Raw genomic sequence first — 14,175 nt, forward strand, 5'->3', positions numbered from 1 at the left:
ACACTAAATGCTCAGTTTCTCATTGTTGTCAGATGCATCATGCCAGTCTAGGGAACAACCAACAATGTTCCTGCAGATGATCTCAGAGATTAAAGTGTTCAGGACAGGGTGCCAACTTGAATAGAATATCGTGGGGGCCCAGATAAGCCCTACCCCACATAACTGATCACATGATGCAGTGCACACACATCATTTGAATGGGAATGCCCATCAATTTTGTGGGGGCTGGCCCCCTCAAATATTTTATAGTGGAGGCAGAAGCCCCCATGGCCACTAGGAGCTAGCTCCTTGTTCAGGAGGTCCCTGAGGTACCCCAGATCTAAGCTGCTCAGGGCTTTATAAATTCATACAAGGAACTTTAAGGAAAACCCCACTTAAGAATGCTGAACCTGGCTCTGTGGTAGATGGGCAGCCAGCGCTGCTGTTTTAACAATGGTGTCACGTGTTGTTGACCAAATGCCTCCATCAGCAGTCTAGCTGCAGCATTCTGCACCAGCTGGAGGTTCTGACCCAGTTCCCAAGGGCAGTTGCTCTGCTGCTCAGCTCTGGTCCTTCCTGATGAATGTGCCTTCTGTCTTCCCTTCCAGGATGGCACTGTACATCTTATCTATGGGATCCTGGAGAAACCGGTCCCCTCCCTCCAAGCCATCAATGTCTCTGCCCTCCTCTGGAAAGGCCTGCAACGTGTCCAGCTACTGAAACCCATCATCAGGATCCCACCCCTGCCTGGTGACCTGAAGACCATGGAAATAAGAGCTGTTGACGTGGAGATCCCCAGCCAGGAGACAACTTACTGGTGCTTCATCCAGGAGCTCCCAGAGGACTTCCCAAAGCATCACATCATCATGGTGGGTGGAAGAAAGTACAGCATCTTTCTCCCAACTTCATAGACTTTGACTCCTTTTCTTTCATTTCCCTCCAATCCTTTTACCTTTTTAATATCTATAACAGGGGTCATGAAAAAGGGATGTCATTTTTTCTCTGTGGCAACCTCCAGGAGCCAATGGTAGGTGGAGTCACAGGTTAATAGAGGTGTAAGAGGCCAGGGTGCGCTGTGTGTGTGTGTGTGTGAGAGAGAGAGAGAGAGAGAGAGAGAGAGAGAGAGAGAGACCCATTACTATTTCTGCAGTAGGGTCCCTGTCTCTAGGATCATAGCACCACCCAAAGGGGAGCCTTTTAGCCACTGAGAAGGAATTTTTCTCACCCTTTGCATTAATTGGAGACCATCAGAATGAAGGAAGGTTGAGTCAGCCACAAACTATGGTCTCCTAGGCACCCTCTGAAGAAAGTGCATGGGAAGAACTTTGAGGAGTTGTTCTGTACACTCCAAAGCTAAACACTTAGGAGTACTTGAAAGATGATTTGAGGAGTTCTGTTAGGTGTCATGGAACTTTAAGGAAAACCCCATTTAAGAATGCTGTACAGTGATACCTCGGGTTACAGACACTTCAGGTTACAGACACTTCAGGTTACAGACTCTGCTAACCCAGAAATAGTACCTTGGGTTAAGAACTTTGCTTCAGGATGAGAACAGAAATCGCACGGCGGCAGCAGGAGGCCCCATTAGCTAAAGTGGTACCTCAGGTTAAGAACAGTTTCAGGTTACGAACGGACCTCCGGAACGAATTAAGTTCTTAACCCGAGGTACCACTGTATATTGCAGTACTCCAAATTATTTGCCTGTGTTGTACCTGCACAGAAAATAGTAGATCCAGTCAAAAGGCAACACACACAGATCTGCACTGATTGTTGGAATGCATTTATAATTATTATTAGTGTATGGATTATTCTGAAATCTTAGAAGGTTGCATAATCTTAGAAGGGGGCATGGTTATGATGGGTGGTGGTGTCTGTGACTATCTTGAATGAATTTGTCACTATGCTGCTGGAGGCAATGGGGGGGGGCAATGGTTGGGGCTCATTTCTTTGTAGAGGCAAGCTCTCAGTGATTCCACCTGTGCAAGCCAGAGGTTTCTGCATATGCCTCTATACCTTTCTCCATGCAGAAAAGCAAGAGACATCTTCACAGCTCAATTGCATATTCTACACTGACAAAAGCACTTGTGGAAGAGACCAGAGAGGACTGGTAAGAGTATGCCCTGGGTAGCAGCTCTGAGGATCAGATCCAGGGCTGACTCGGTGTAAGCTCAGATCCCCAGGTCAGTCCAGATCTCCACCCCAAAGTGGCCTGGCTTTGTCCGAATCCAGTGCACAGCTCCAATTAAGAGGAGGGTAGGCCTGAAGAAAAGGGATGCAGGTGGCGCTGTGGGTTAAACCACAGAGCCTAGGACTTGCCGATCAGAAGGTCGGCGGTTTGAATCCCTGCAACGGGGTGAGCTCCCATTGCTTGGTCCCTGCTCCTGCCAACCTAGCAGTTGGAAAGCACGTCAAAGTGCAAGTAGATAAATAGGTACCGCTCCGGTGGGAAGGTAAACGGCATTTCCGTGCGCAGCTCTGGTTCGCCAGAAGCGGCTTAGTCATGCTGGCCACATGACCCGGAAGCTGTACGCCGGCTCCCTCGGCCAATAAAGCGAGATGAGCGCCACAACCCCAGAGTCGGCCACGACTGGACCTAATGGTCAGGGGTCCCTTTACCTTCAGGCCCGAAGAATTCCATCTCCACCTTTTTTATATTTCAAGTCTCTCCTTCCTTTCAGCACTGTTACACTTTCTGCTATGGGAGGGTTTGTAGGAGCTGCAGAACTGCCCCCCCCACCCCCACCCCCACCCTCCCAACAGGATGAGAGTGAAATCTGAGAATCGAGCTAATGAGGGGGAAAGTCAATCAGCCTAGAGGGCAATTCCTGCAGAATTCCTTAGTCATCAGCTATGGAGAGCTGTTAGTCAGACCCTGTCACCTTGCAGGTTACAAGAGAGGTAGGAGGGGGAGGGGGGAAGGAAAGCCATGACTCAGCAGATCTCAAAGTCACAGCTGTCCATATAGCAACCCACACCCCCACAAGGTGGTTAGGGAAAGAAGAGGAAAAAGGGAAGTGTGAGTTTTAAACAGCAATCCCTCTTCACGGGGAGCTCTTGAAATTGTAGCTCTGAGAGGGACATAGGGGGTCTCTTAATAACTCTCAGCCCCTTAACAAGCTACATCTCCCAGAATCCTTTGTGGTAAGCCATGGCTGTTTATCATAGCACTTTAAATGTATGGTGTATATGTGTCCTTTCACTGTTTTGTTTCATTTTGTTCTTTTCAAATACTACATCCATTGTCTCCCAAAGCCTAGATCTAAAGACAACGCTGAGGATGATCAGTGGCAGACATGGCTTTCTCCCCCTCCTCATTTAATCTCCACAACTCTGTGAGGGAGGATAGGCTGAAAGGCAGAGACTGGCTTCCAAGGTCACCAAGTGAACTTCATGGCCAATGGAGGGATTTGAACCCTGGTCTCTCCCAAATCCTAGACCACTCTAACCACCACACCACACTGATTCTCTTTGCAGTATGAACCGGTCATCACAGAGGGGAACGAAGCTATTGTCCACCACATGGAGGTCTTCCAGTGCGCTGCCAATTTCAACACCTTCCCACACTACAATGGGCCCTGTGACTCCAAGATGAAGCCAGAACGCCTGAACTACTGCCGGCACGTGCTTGCTGCCTGGGCAATGGGTGCACAGGTGTGTCAGATCGAGATAGCTGCCCAATACAGGGCTGGGGCAGAAGTTTCTTCCCATTCCATTCTCTTTGAACTGTTTCCCATCAGTTAATGGAAATGAATTCATGCAACTTTCCAGTGACCCCCACAAAACGGGCATCTGCCACTATTGCCCACGTATTGTGGGATGACCTTTCACTCTCCCTGATAGGCAGCAGCAACAGACACCTTCAGACATCCTGGAAAGAGATCATTGGGGGCTACTAGGGCAGAGCTTTCCAAAATGCGTGTCGGGACACATTAGTGTGTCGGCTGCAATGTGTAGGTATGCCACGTGAATGCTCCCTGTGCTCCTCCTGGGGCTGGAAAGTTTAATCTCCTGTTTGCGAGGAAAACTGAATTACTGTGTCGCGAAATAATGCATATCTAAAAACAGTGTCGCCAGCTTGAAACGTTTGGAAAGCTCTGGGCTAGGGTTTTCCCTTTCTGCATTGCAGGTTTCTAAAAGTCGTGAGCTCTGCCTGATACTCCCCCCTTGGGGGTCAGCATCAGAATTGCAATATTGGGGTGGGGGGCATGATGATGATGATGATTACTATCCATCTGGTTAACTCTCCCTCCCCCTGTCCTTCTTATAGGCTTTTTACTACCCAGAGGACGCAGGGCTTGCATTTGGGGGCCCTGGTTCTTCCAAGTTTATGCGGCTGGAAATCCATTACCACAATCCCCTGGAACTCAAAGGTAAACAAAACTTTGGTGGTGGTGGTGTTAAGACTTATTAGTCACTTGTTATCTAAAAGGTCTACATGTGACTTACATTTGAAACATGAACACCGCCCTGTGATTGTCGGATGAAGGGTTGTATTATTTATTTAATGTATTAAATAAATAATAAGCAATATTATCAAGGGTCTGGAATGAGGATAGGGGACCCCTGGCATCACAGAATTACATGTGAAAAGCATCTAGTGGTCTCAATAGACCACAAGCTTCACATGAGTCAGTAGCATGATGCAGCAGCAAAAAGGTGAATGCTATCCTAGGCTGCATCAACAGTAGTGTCTGGATCAAGTGAAGTAACGGTGCCACTCTATTCTGCCTTGGTCAGACCCCACTTGGAGTACTATGTCCAGTTCTAGGTGCCACAGTTTAAGAAAGATGCTGGAACACTTGCAGAGGAGGGCGATCAAAATGATAAAGGGTCTGGAAACCAAGCCCTATGGGGAACAGTTGAGGGAGTTGGGCATGTTTAGCCTGGAGAGGAGACTGAGAGGAGATATGATAGCCATCTTCAAATAACTAAAGGATTGTCACATGGAAGGTGAAGCAAGCTTGTTTTTTTCCTCCTCTGGAGGCTACAACCTGAAACAATGAATTCAAATGACAGGAACTTTCTGGTGGTAATATCTGTTCAACAGTGGGATGGACTCCCTCAGACTCAGAGGGTGGTGGACTCTCCTTCCTTGGATGTTCTTAAACAGAGGTTGGATTGGCATCTGTTAGGTGTTATTTCACTGTGATTCTTGCATTGCAGGGAGTTGGATTAGATCAATCCTTGACTGGGGGGCGGGATGCTGCTTATGCATCCCTCAAACCTCAGAGAAGAGACTTTGTGGCTGCTGTTTCGTCCCCACCCTCCCCCAAATGCCACTTAGTTGCTTGGCTGAGCTTACAAGGCTGAGAATGAAAAGGTGCCACTCAAAATAATGAGCGAAGGGGCAGCCTCTCCTGCTTCTACCACATTTTGTGACAGCAAGCTGGCTTCAGGGAGGTGTGGGGAGAGGGATAAGAAAATGCAAAGTGGCTGCATTTCCATAAACACAAAGTTGCCTGCTCCTTGACTTCCTCTGAGTATTTTTAGAAAGCCCCAGCATCTGTGCTGCTCAACAGTCACAGGGTGTTGGGAAGCAACTCATCTATAAATAATGGGGTTTGGTTCTTTCTGTTGAACCAACACCTCCTTCATTTCTTCTTAACCATCTGTTGTGCCCAGTTTGGAGACAGGGACATAAAAGGAGATGGATGTCCTGGCCAAAATCAGATTATCTTCCTTTATGGCTTTAACATGGGGATTGGGAAACTAGCCAGTTTGGGTCTGATCTCGAGAGTCAAAAACCTCTGAAAATGAGTTACTGAGAACTGCAAGTGGTGAGAGTGTTGCTCTTGCACTCAGGTCCTGCTTGGACTCCAATTGGAGCATCTTGTTGGCTGACTACTGCTGGATAGCCCAGTTGGTTGGAGTGTGGTTTTGATAACACCAAGGTCACAGGTTCAATACCCATAAGGGACAGCTGCCTATTCCAGCATTGCCAGGGGTTGGATTAGATGATCCTCAGGATCCCTTCCAGCTCTATGCTTCTGTGAGAACAGGATGCTAAACTAGATGCTTCCCCCTTTGACCTGGTGCAGCAGCCAGGCTCTTCTCATTTTCTTCTTCAACTGTGGGGGAGGTAAACATCTTTTTGGAGTGCTCTTCACATCTGGCTTAGCAGTGAGGATGGCAGAGATTATGTTGGCGAGTATGAAGTGGGCTCATTTTGATGGGGGCACCTACCGGGCATGAGAACAGCCCAGCCCCAAGATTGGCCAGCAACATGTTCTTCTGATGCTTCTTCCATCATCAGTCCTGCTATGAGAAAAGAATAAGATGCAGTTATGGATTTCCTGCTGGTTCAGAAGGAGCACACACACAATGAGCAGAACATCTGGAGTCAAGATGAGGTCAGAGGGGGCTGATGAGGGGGCATGTATCACAGGACTGCAAGTTCTGAAAGCCTTTCCCCCACCATCCTTCTCCATCTAGTATGCAGTTTGCAGGATGTCAGGTGCCCAGAGGGGCCATTAAACAGCAGTGACATTTCAAGCAAACTCAGAGGGGCCCAAGACAGCAGATTCTACTTGGACTGGCTGCTAATTACGGCCCCAGGCAGAGAAAGATCTTACATCACCCACTATGGTGCGTGTACAGCTCATAATCCCTGAGTTATGAAAGAAGCAGGTTTGTTTATAAGGTGTTCTTAAAGTTAGTAGGTATGGAGTTTGGATTAGTAGTAGTAGCAGTAGTAGTAGTATTTTACAACATATTAGTGACTTCTTTTTTACAAAACAATAAAAAAACCCTGCAATAAATAGATAACCCATAACATTAAAAACAAAGGAGAGAAAAATCTAAAACTCATCTATATTTTTGAAAGGCAGGACTGCAACATCCCGCTCACTGAAGAAGCCACAGATTATTAAATAATAACATTTTTAAAGCAACCACAACCAAAACATTCAGGGTATTCCCATACACACATCAAACCTAATCCCAGATCCATATATATTTTAATATATATCCATAAGAACAAAACATAAGAGCATGAGAATAGTTCTGCTGGATCAGGCCAAAGGGGGTGCATCTAAGCCATGTTAGCTCAGAGGCCACACAAAAAACCCCAATGGGAAGCCTATAAGCAAGAGCTGAGCTCAACATTACCCTCCCATCCTGCAGTTTCTGGCAACTGGTATAAAGCAACATACTGCCTTCAGCAGTGGAGGCAGAGCACAGCCTTTGTGGCTAGCAAGCATTGGTAGTCTTTTCCTCTTCCATGCATTTGTCTATTCCTCTTTTAAAGCCATCCAAGCTTATGGCCCTCACTGCCTCTTGTGGGAGTGAGTTCCACAGCTTAACAATGTGATGTGTGAGCTCCATAGCAAGGGTAGAATCATCAGACCATGCCCTGTAAAGCTTAATTCATTTCCAAGATTTGCTGCCTGTACCTATGAAGATGATCATGGAGACAGCCTAGTTCTACACCCAACACTGAAGGCTGTTCTGCAAGTCTCGTTAACATGATCTTCTTCTTCTTCTTTTCAAACCTTGACAGGTCGCCGTGATTCCTCAGGGATCCGCTTGTATTACACAGCCTCTCTCCGGCCTTACAATGCAGGGATCATGGAGCTGGGCTTGGTCTACACACCAGTGATGGCCATTCCACCAGGCGAAACACACTTCCACCTGACCGGCTACTGCACTGATAAATGCACTCAGCTGGTGAGCAGGGGCATAGTGGTGTGTGTGTGTGTGTGAGCTGTCACCTGGGCGCAGTTTTTTGGGGGGTTGCATCAAGGCGCCCTGCTCCGCCGTGGGCTGTTGCCTCCTTCTCAGCACCATCCAGCTGGAGAGTGATTGAGAAGGACGCAACAGGCGCGCACCCTGATCCCTGCAAGACCAGTGCTGCTTTTGCTATGGCGCTGCTCACAGGGGCCAGGCCGCATGCCTGTTGCCTCCTTCTCAGCCACCATCCCACCCCAAAAGCTGGAGGGATCAGGAGAAAGACGCAACAAATTATGGGCACTCTCCCTGTAAGCAGCACTGCTCTCAAAAGCAGCACTAGGCTTGCAGGGGCCAGGGGAGCATGCTTGCTCGCTGCACCCATGAGCCCAGTGTCATTTTTTTGAGAGTCTTGCAAAGTGACATTGGACTTGTGGGGTGCTGGGAGTGTGCCCCGCTTTGAAGCAGTGGATCGGGGTCGCTCTGACAGCTGGCCCCACCCACAGCCTTGCCCCCATGGTGCAGACGGGGAACACTCCACTGCTGCTGGTGAGTATGTTTACCTTTAGGCAAGCATAGCCAACGAGGCACACAGGGAGCTAGCTGCCTTCTACTGAGTCAGACCAATGGTCCGCTGAGCTCAGTAGTGTCTAAGCACAGTAGCAGCAGTACTGTGGGGTTTCAGGCAGGGAACAATCCCAGACCTGGGGTCTTCTTCTTGCAAAGCACTGCTCTATGACTGAGCTGTGGCCTTGCACCAACAAATAAAGTATGATTCTCGTCCTCATGGTTCTGAATAAAGGGCTGAATTAAATAGGTACAAAGGAAGTTGATCTTGTATCAAGTCAGACCCACAGTCCTTCTACACTCAGTAATATCTACAATGGTCAACAGCAGCTCTCCAGGGTTTCAGGCAGATGCCTCCCTTGACCCTACTTGGCAATGCCATTGGGGGTTGAACTTGGGACCTTCTGCATGCAAAGCATATGCTCCACCCCTGAGCTATTTCCCTTCCCCAGAATCATGACCTGTGTCCAAACCAGGGGAAAAACAATGCCAGTTCTAGATATTGTGTAGTGAAACCACTCCACGAGACAACTTGCAGTTAGCCCTTTTTTGGTGTTCCACATTGATTTCTGATAACTGAGTAGCCACCTTCCCTTCCACTTGAAAGCATTTGCCATTTGCCATTCAATCCTCTGGGCCACAAATATTTGTGCGACCTGTCTTGCCAGGCACTGCCACCTTCTGGGATCCACATCTTTGCTTCCCAACTTCACACCCACCTGACAGGGAGGAGCGTGGAGACGGTGTTGTCCAGAGAAGGGAGAGAAGAGGAAATTGTCAACATGGACAAGCACTACAGCCCTCACTTCCAGGTACAGCTTTGATAGTCATTATATACAGACTATGTACCTCTCTCGCCCTGACCTAGCCACTGTGATCCACACGACGGTCACCTCCAGGCTTGATTATTGTAACTCACTCTATGTGGGGCTGCCCTTGAGACTGACCCAGAAACTCCAGCAGGTGCAGAATACCATGGCGAGACTCCTTACGGGGTCCTCGCCGCGGGATCACATTCACCTGGTGCTATACCAGCTGCACTGGCTCCCGGTGGAGTACAGGATCAGGTTTAAAATGCTAGTTTTAAACTTTAAAGCCCTATACGGCCTAGGACCCTCGTACATACGGGACCGCCTCTCCTGGTATGTCCCACGGAGAACTTTACGGTCTTCAAACAAAAACATCTTGGAGGTCCCGGGCCACAGGAAGGTTAGGCTGGCCTCAACCAGAGCCAGGGCTTTTTCGGCTGTGGCCCCGATCTGGTGGAACGCTCTGTCACAAGAGACTAGGGCCCTGAGGGACTTGACATCTTTCTGCAGGGCCTGCAAGACAGAGCTGTTCCTCCAGGCCTTTGGCCAAGGCACAGTCTTGGTAATCCTCATAGAACTCTAGCCCAATGGTTGCCATTAATTTGATTCTGAATTGATTTTAGAATGAATTGATTTTAGAATGTATTTCAATTAATTGATTGTGATTTTATGTAAACTGTGTTACTTTTACTGTTGTTAGCCACTCTGAGCCCGACTTCGGCTGGGGAGGGTGGGATATAAATAATAATAATAATAATAATAATAATAATAATAATATAATGTTCAGCTGTGATTTGTACCTTGCAGGGGTTGGACTAGATGGCGCATTGGGTCCCCTCCAAACTCTACAATTCTATGATTCCAGTTCATTTTAAAATAAGCCTAGAGTGTCCTCCAGTTAAGGGACAGAGGTTCTCTACCCTGCCAAGCAATATCTCTCACCCTCAAAGCCTTCCATCACATTTCCCTTCCACCTCAGTTACCCTCTGCTTACCTGTACATCTCTCTACTCCTGTCTCTCGCTTTATTTTAGGAGATCCGTATGTTAAAGAAAATTGTGACTGTTTTCCCGGTAAGCACATGTCTAAATGATGTTTTGTTTAATCCTTCGTAGGAGGTTTTTTTTGGGGGGGGACACGCTGCCACCTTATTATTCATTAATAATACCCATCAGTCCTAGGGATATGGATGAGGATAACCCTCTGAGGATGGGGTAAACTCCAAAGGGCATACACACACCAAAAGAGTTTCTCTTTGGGTCAGTGCTTTGGGGTGTGACAACAGCTGCTCCGACTGAGTGCTTGATTGTAGATGGGCTTGCCTCTAGGCAAGGAATTTGAGCAGGTGGGGGGGGGGGGAGAGAGATTTGACCAGGCTTCCAAGCAACAGATGGAATGCTAGGAACCTCTGTTGTTGCAAGAGCATGAGTTGTTGCTGGCATCGGTCTGTCTCAGGAGACAATGGAGTGTGCCTGCAGGGGTTGAGTTAAACCACTGTGTTAGCAGCACAGAAGTTACTCCCCTGGGGTTCAAAGCCTGGGCAGTGTGAATGGAGGTCCTGGGCTGCCCACACAACAAGACCACCCTCTCAGCCTCGCTGATGTGGTCCAAAAGAAAGCAGAGCAATACGTTTGGCACCAGCTTCGCTACAGGAGTTGCCAGAAGGAGACGTACAAGGCACCATCCAACCACCTTCAAGACTCCACTCTGTATTTGTATAGAATTTACTCCTTGGCCTTTTCTTCTCCTGAAGATATCCCACAAGGCAGTGGAGGTTTAAGATCAGAGTTTTCCTTCTCTCCTACATGGGCTCCCTTCCCAGGTTGGGAAGCCCCACCTGCCCATCACTTCCCTCTACAGTGCATTCAGAAACTGCCTTCTTGACCACTGGGCCTACTATTGGTCTCATCTGCTTAGTCTGCTGGAGCCTGTCTTCACAGGCAGGGAAAGTCCCTAACACACCAGGAGCTTGTGACCCATTGGCTCCCCTCACCTGGTTTAGCAGTTCCTGGGGTGTGGCCACTGTCATATGCTGACAGCTTCTAGGAGCTGCAGGTGAGAGCTAAGTGCAGGGTGGGGACAAAGGTGGACAAACTACGCCTGAAAGATCATGACATGTCTCCTAATCAGAGGAACTGCCCCTCCCGTAACACTCCATGTGCTGCTCATATACCCAGTGTGATTGGTGAGCTTGCTGCAATTTTGCTATTTTATATTCCTTGTTGCTTGTCTTGTATTTAAATATTTTTACTGAGTCTCTTTCATATTGATTGGCCCATCTATCTCAGTGTCCTCTGCACTGACTGGCAGCAGCTCTCCAGGGTTTCAGGCAGGGATTCTTGAACGTTACATGAGTGGAGGCACCAGATGGCATGGGGTGGATCCCTGCCACTTTTTCTCTTGCTGCAGAGCCCTGGTGTCACAGATGCACAGGCCCAGCTGGTCATTCTCCCCAGAAGGAACTCTGTTGAAAAGCATTAGCGTCCCAAGAGGAAGTGAGGGCAGGTGATGCAGACACCAGCTCTCTAGCGCTTTTCTGTTTATTTCCAGGGTTTTCTCTCGACACAGACTGCCTTTTTGGCTGGGGCTCTCAACTATCCAAACATGACAAATTGAACAGATATAAGACAAAAAGGGATGGAGAGGAAAATATGCACAGAAACCCTGTATGGGTGAGAATAGGAGACAGGGAAGTGTGATTTAGCTGGAAGAGATAAGGACATAAGAGGAGCCCAGCTGGATCAGGCAAAAAGGCCCTTCTAGCCCAGCATCCTGCTCTCACTTATGTCCATTTACTATAGGACTGCAGAACCCCAAGCCTGGGGCCCAAATGCAGCTCTTCAGTCCTTTCTGTCTGACCCTTGCAACTCTCACCAGCCACACCCCTCAACAGCTTGGCTTCACACCCTCCCTGAATGTTTTTGCATGACTGTAAATATGTCCTTGAACTCTGATAATGCCTCTTGCTTGCCTGGAAGGAGGATTGAGAAAGGAGTGTGTGTGTGTGTGTGCGTGTGTGCGTGTGTGTGTGTGTGTAGAAACTAACCTACTGCACATGGGCAAAATTCAAATCCATTGACCTGCCCACTTTCACCTCTGTCCCCACTCACCACAGCCATGTGACCTCCAAAAAGTTGCCCATTAGAGAATGCAGCCCTCAAGCTGAAAAGCTCCCCGCTCCCAATCCAGTTTCAAATAGGTGTTTTTCTCCCAACAGGGTGATGTTCTCAGAACCACCTGCATGTACAACACTGAAGACAGGACTAAGGCAACTGTGGTGAGCATCCCTGGATAGGTTCTGGGATACAGTATGGATTTGTGCCACTTGTGAAGATATGCAAAAACCCAGAGGCCAAAGGGGTGCTGCCTTCGTTCTCTGTCTAACACTGCATATGACATGCAAAACCAGAACGAAGTATTCAAAATAAACAGTAGTACAAATTCCCACTCTTAATCCGCATTGTTTACAGACACCCTTTTGCAGAATGTGGATTGCTTGATCCCGTAACTTTTTAATATTGTGTTTTGTAACATAGAACACTATGGTTTTTGGCCTCCTCCTGAAACTGGGTGAGGGTGTAATGCAAATGAGACCATGTCTACTTAGAAGGAAGTCCTGTTGGGTTGAATGGGGTTCACTCCCAAATGAGTGGATATAGGATCTGAGCCTTGGCCACCAAGGGCATGGAATGAAGGAAAGACTATGGAATATGGGAGTTTGGGTTTGGTGTGCAATGGGACAGGCCTCTCTCATGGGAGGAGTCAACAGAGCTGGGTCCCTCCATTCACATCTTCTTCTCAATTTCTGCAACCTACAGGGCGGTTTTGGCATTATGGAAGAGATGTGTGTGAACTACATCCACTACTACCCCCAGACGGAGTTGGAGCTGTGTAAGAGCGCCATAGATTTGGGCTACCTCCATCGCTATTTTAATCTAGTAAACAGGTAATGCATTGTAATTGCCCTAATGTGAGATCATTAACTGAGGGACAAACTGGCTTGCTGGAGGATCCACCAAAATGGTCTCTGGTAGGGCTACCTTGACCCAAACTGGGCTGACACAGATAAAACCCAACCCAGCTTGAATCCAGACCCAGAATCAATTTGTGGGACAGGGCTAAAGTTTAATTAGGGTTATTTAAAGCCTACCATAATTTAACATGCAATCAACAGGGGACACTCACAGTCCTACCGGTAGATACCATTGGGGACGGAACCTCTTGAATGTAAAGCAGCTGCTCTGCTCTACTGAACTATCACCCTGCCCCTTAAAATAAAGCAAGATTCTGGTCCCCAGAATTCTGAAGGAAGGACTGAGTTTAACAGGAACATAGAAAGCTGCCTTATACTGAATCCGATCCTTGGTCCATCTAGCTCAGTTTTGTCCACTCTGACTGGCAGTGCCTTTTGGGGATTTTAGGCAGGGAGTCTTTTCCCAGCTCCACCTGCAGATTCTAGGTATTGAACCTGGAACCTTCTGCAGGTGCTGTACTACTAAGCTGTTTTTGATGTTATGAGGCTTTGCCTTTTTCTCTTCTTCCCTCCCTGAGACAAGAGTTTTCTTCTTCTGGCAGGTTTAATGATGAGGATGTCTGCACATGCCCAGAGACCTCTGTCACAGAGCAATTTGCTTCTGTCCCTTGGAATTCTTTCAACAGAGATGTCCTGAAGTCCCTGTATGACTTTGCCCCGATTTCTATGCATTGTAATAAATCCTCAGCAGTGCTTTTCCCGGTATGTATAGCAATGAGAAACTTTGGGGGAAGCTGGGGGAAGTGGACAGAGAAATCAAAGGTGTTTTACCAATTCCTTGGTCTGTGCTGGGTTTCTTTGTCAATGAACACAAGGGCTAATATCTAAGTGAACTATTGGAATTAATGGGTCTACTCCACAGGTTTATTCAGATCCTGGGCACGTTGCATCGGTTTTCCCGATTGTAAAACCAGCATTTTTGTCCTGTTCTAATGTTCCTTTCATGTGGCAGTACTTGTGGCATTATGGAGCTGTGGCTTTTTTTACCACAGTGGCTTTTTTGATCTAGCCCAAACCCCTGCAATGCATGTCATGCTTAATGTCATTCACACCACTGGGTGTGGCATGACATAAAGATGAACATCATTGGACAACGCCAATACTCCCCACCCCTTCTGCACAT

General features: G+C 47.8%; 1 protein-coding gene across 3 annotated transcripts in view; it reads left to right on the forward strand.

The window, feature by feature from the left end:
• The window catches only part of DBH (dopamine beta-hydroxylase), a 35,165-nt gene that overhangs the window by 16,153 nt on the left and 4,837 nt on the right, over positions 1-14,175 (forward strand). For all 3 annotated transcript variants that reach the window (XM_080989838.1, XM_080989837.1, XM_080989836.1), the window contains 9 exons: positions 588-848; positions 3,454-3,630; positions 4,247-4,349; positions 7,478-7,644; positions 8,880-9,023; positions 10,054-10,092; positions 12,237-12,296; positions 12,838-12,965; positions 13,595-13,754. In XM_080989838.1, the coding sequence (XP_080845964.1) occupies positions 588-848; positions 3,454-3,630; positions 4,247-4,349; positions 7,478-7,644; positions 8,880-9,023; positions 10,054-10,092; positions 12,237-12,296; positions 12,838-12,965; positions 13,595-13,754 (1,239 nt within the window). The remainder of the gene's footprint in view (positions 1-587; positions 849-3,453; positions 3,631-4,246; positions 4,350-7,477; positions 7,645-8,879; positions 9,024-10,053; positions 10,093-12,236; positions 12,297-12,837; positions 12,966-13,594; positions 13,755-14,175) is intronic.

The sequence above is a fragment of the Podarcis pityusensis genome (assembly GCF_964106645.2).
Source record: "Podarcis pityusensis genome assembly, chromosome: Z".
Classification (NCBI taxonomy): Eukaryota; Metazoa; Chordata; class Lepidosauria; order Squamata; family Lacertidae; genus Podarcis; species Podarcis pityusensis.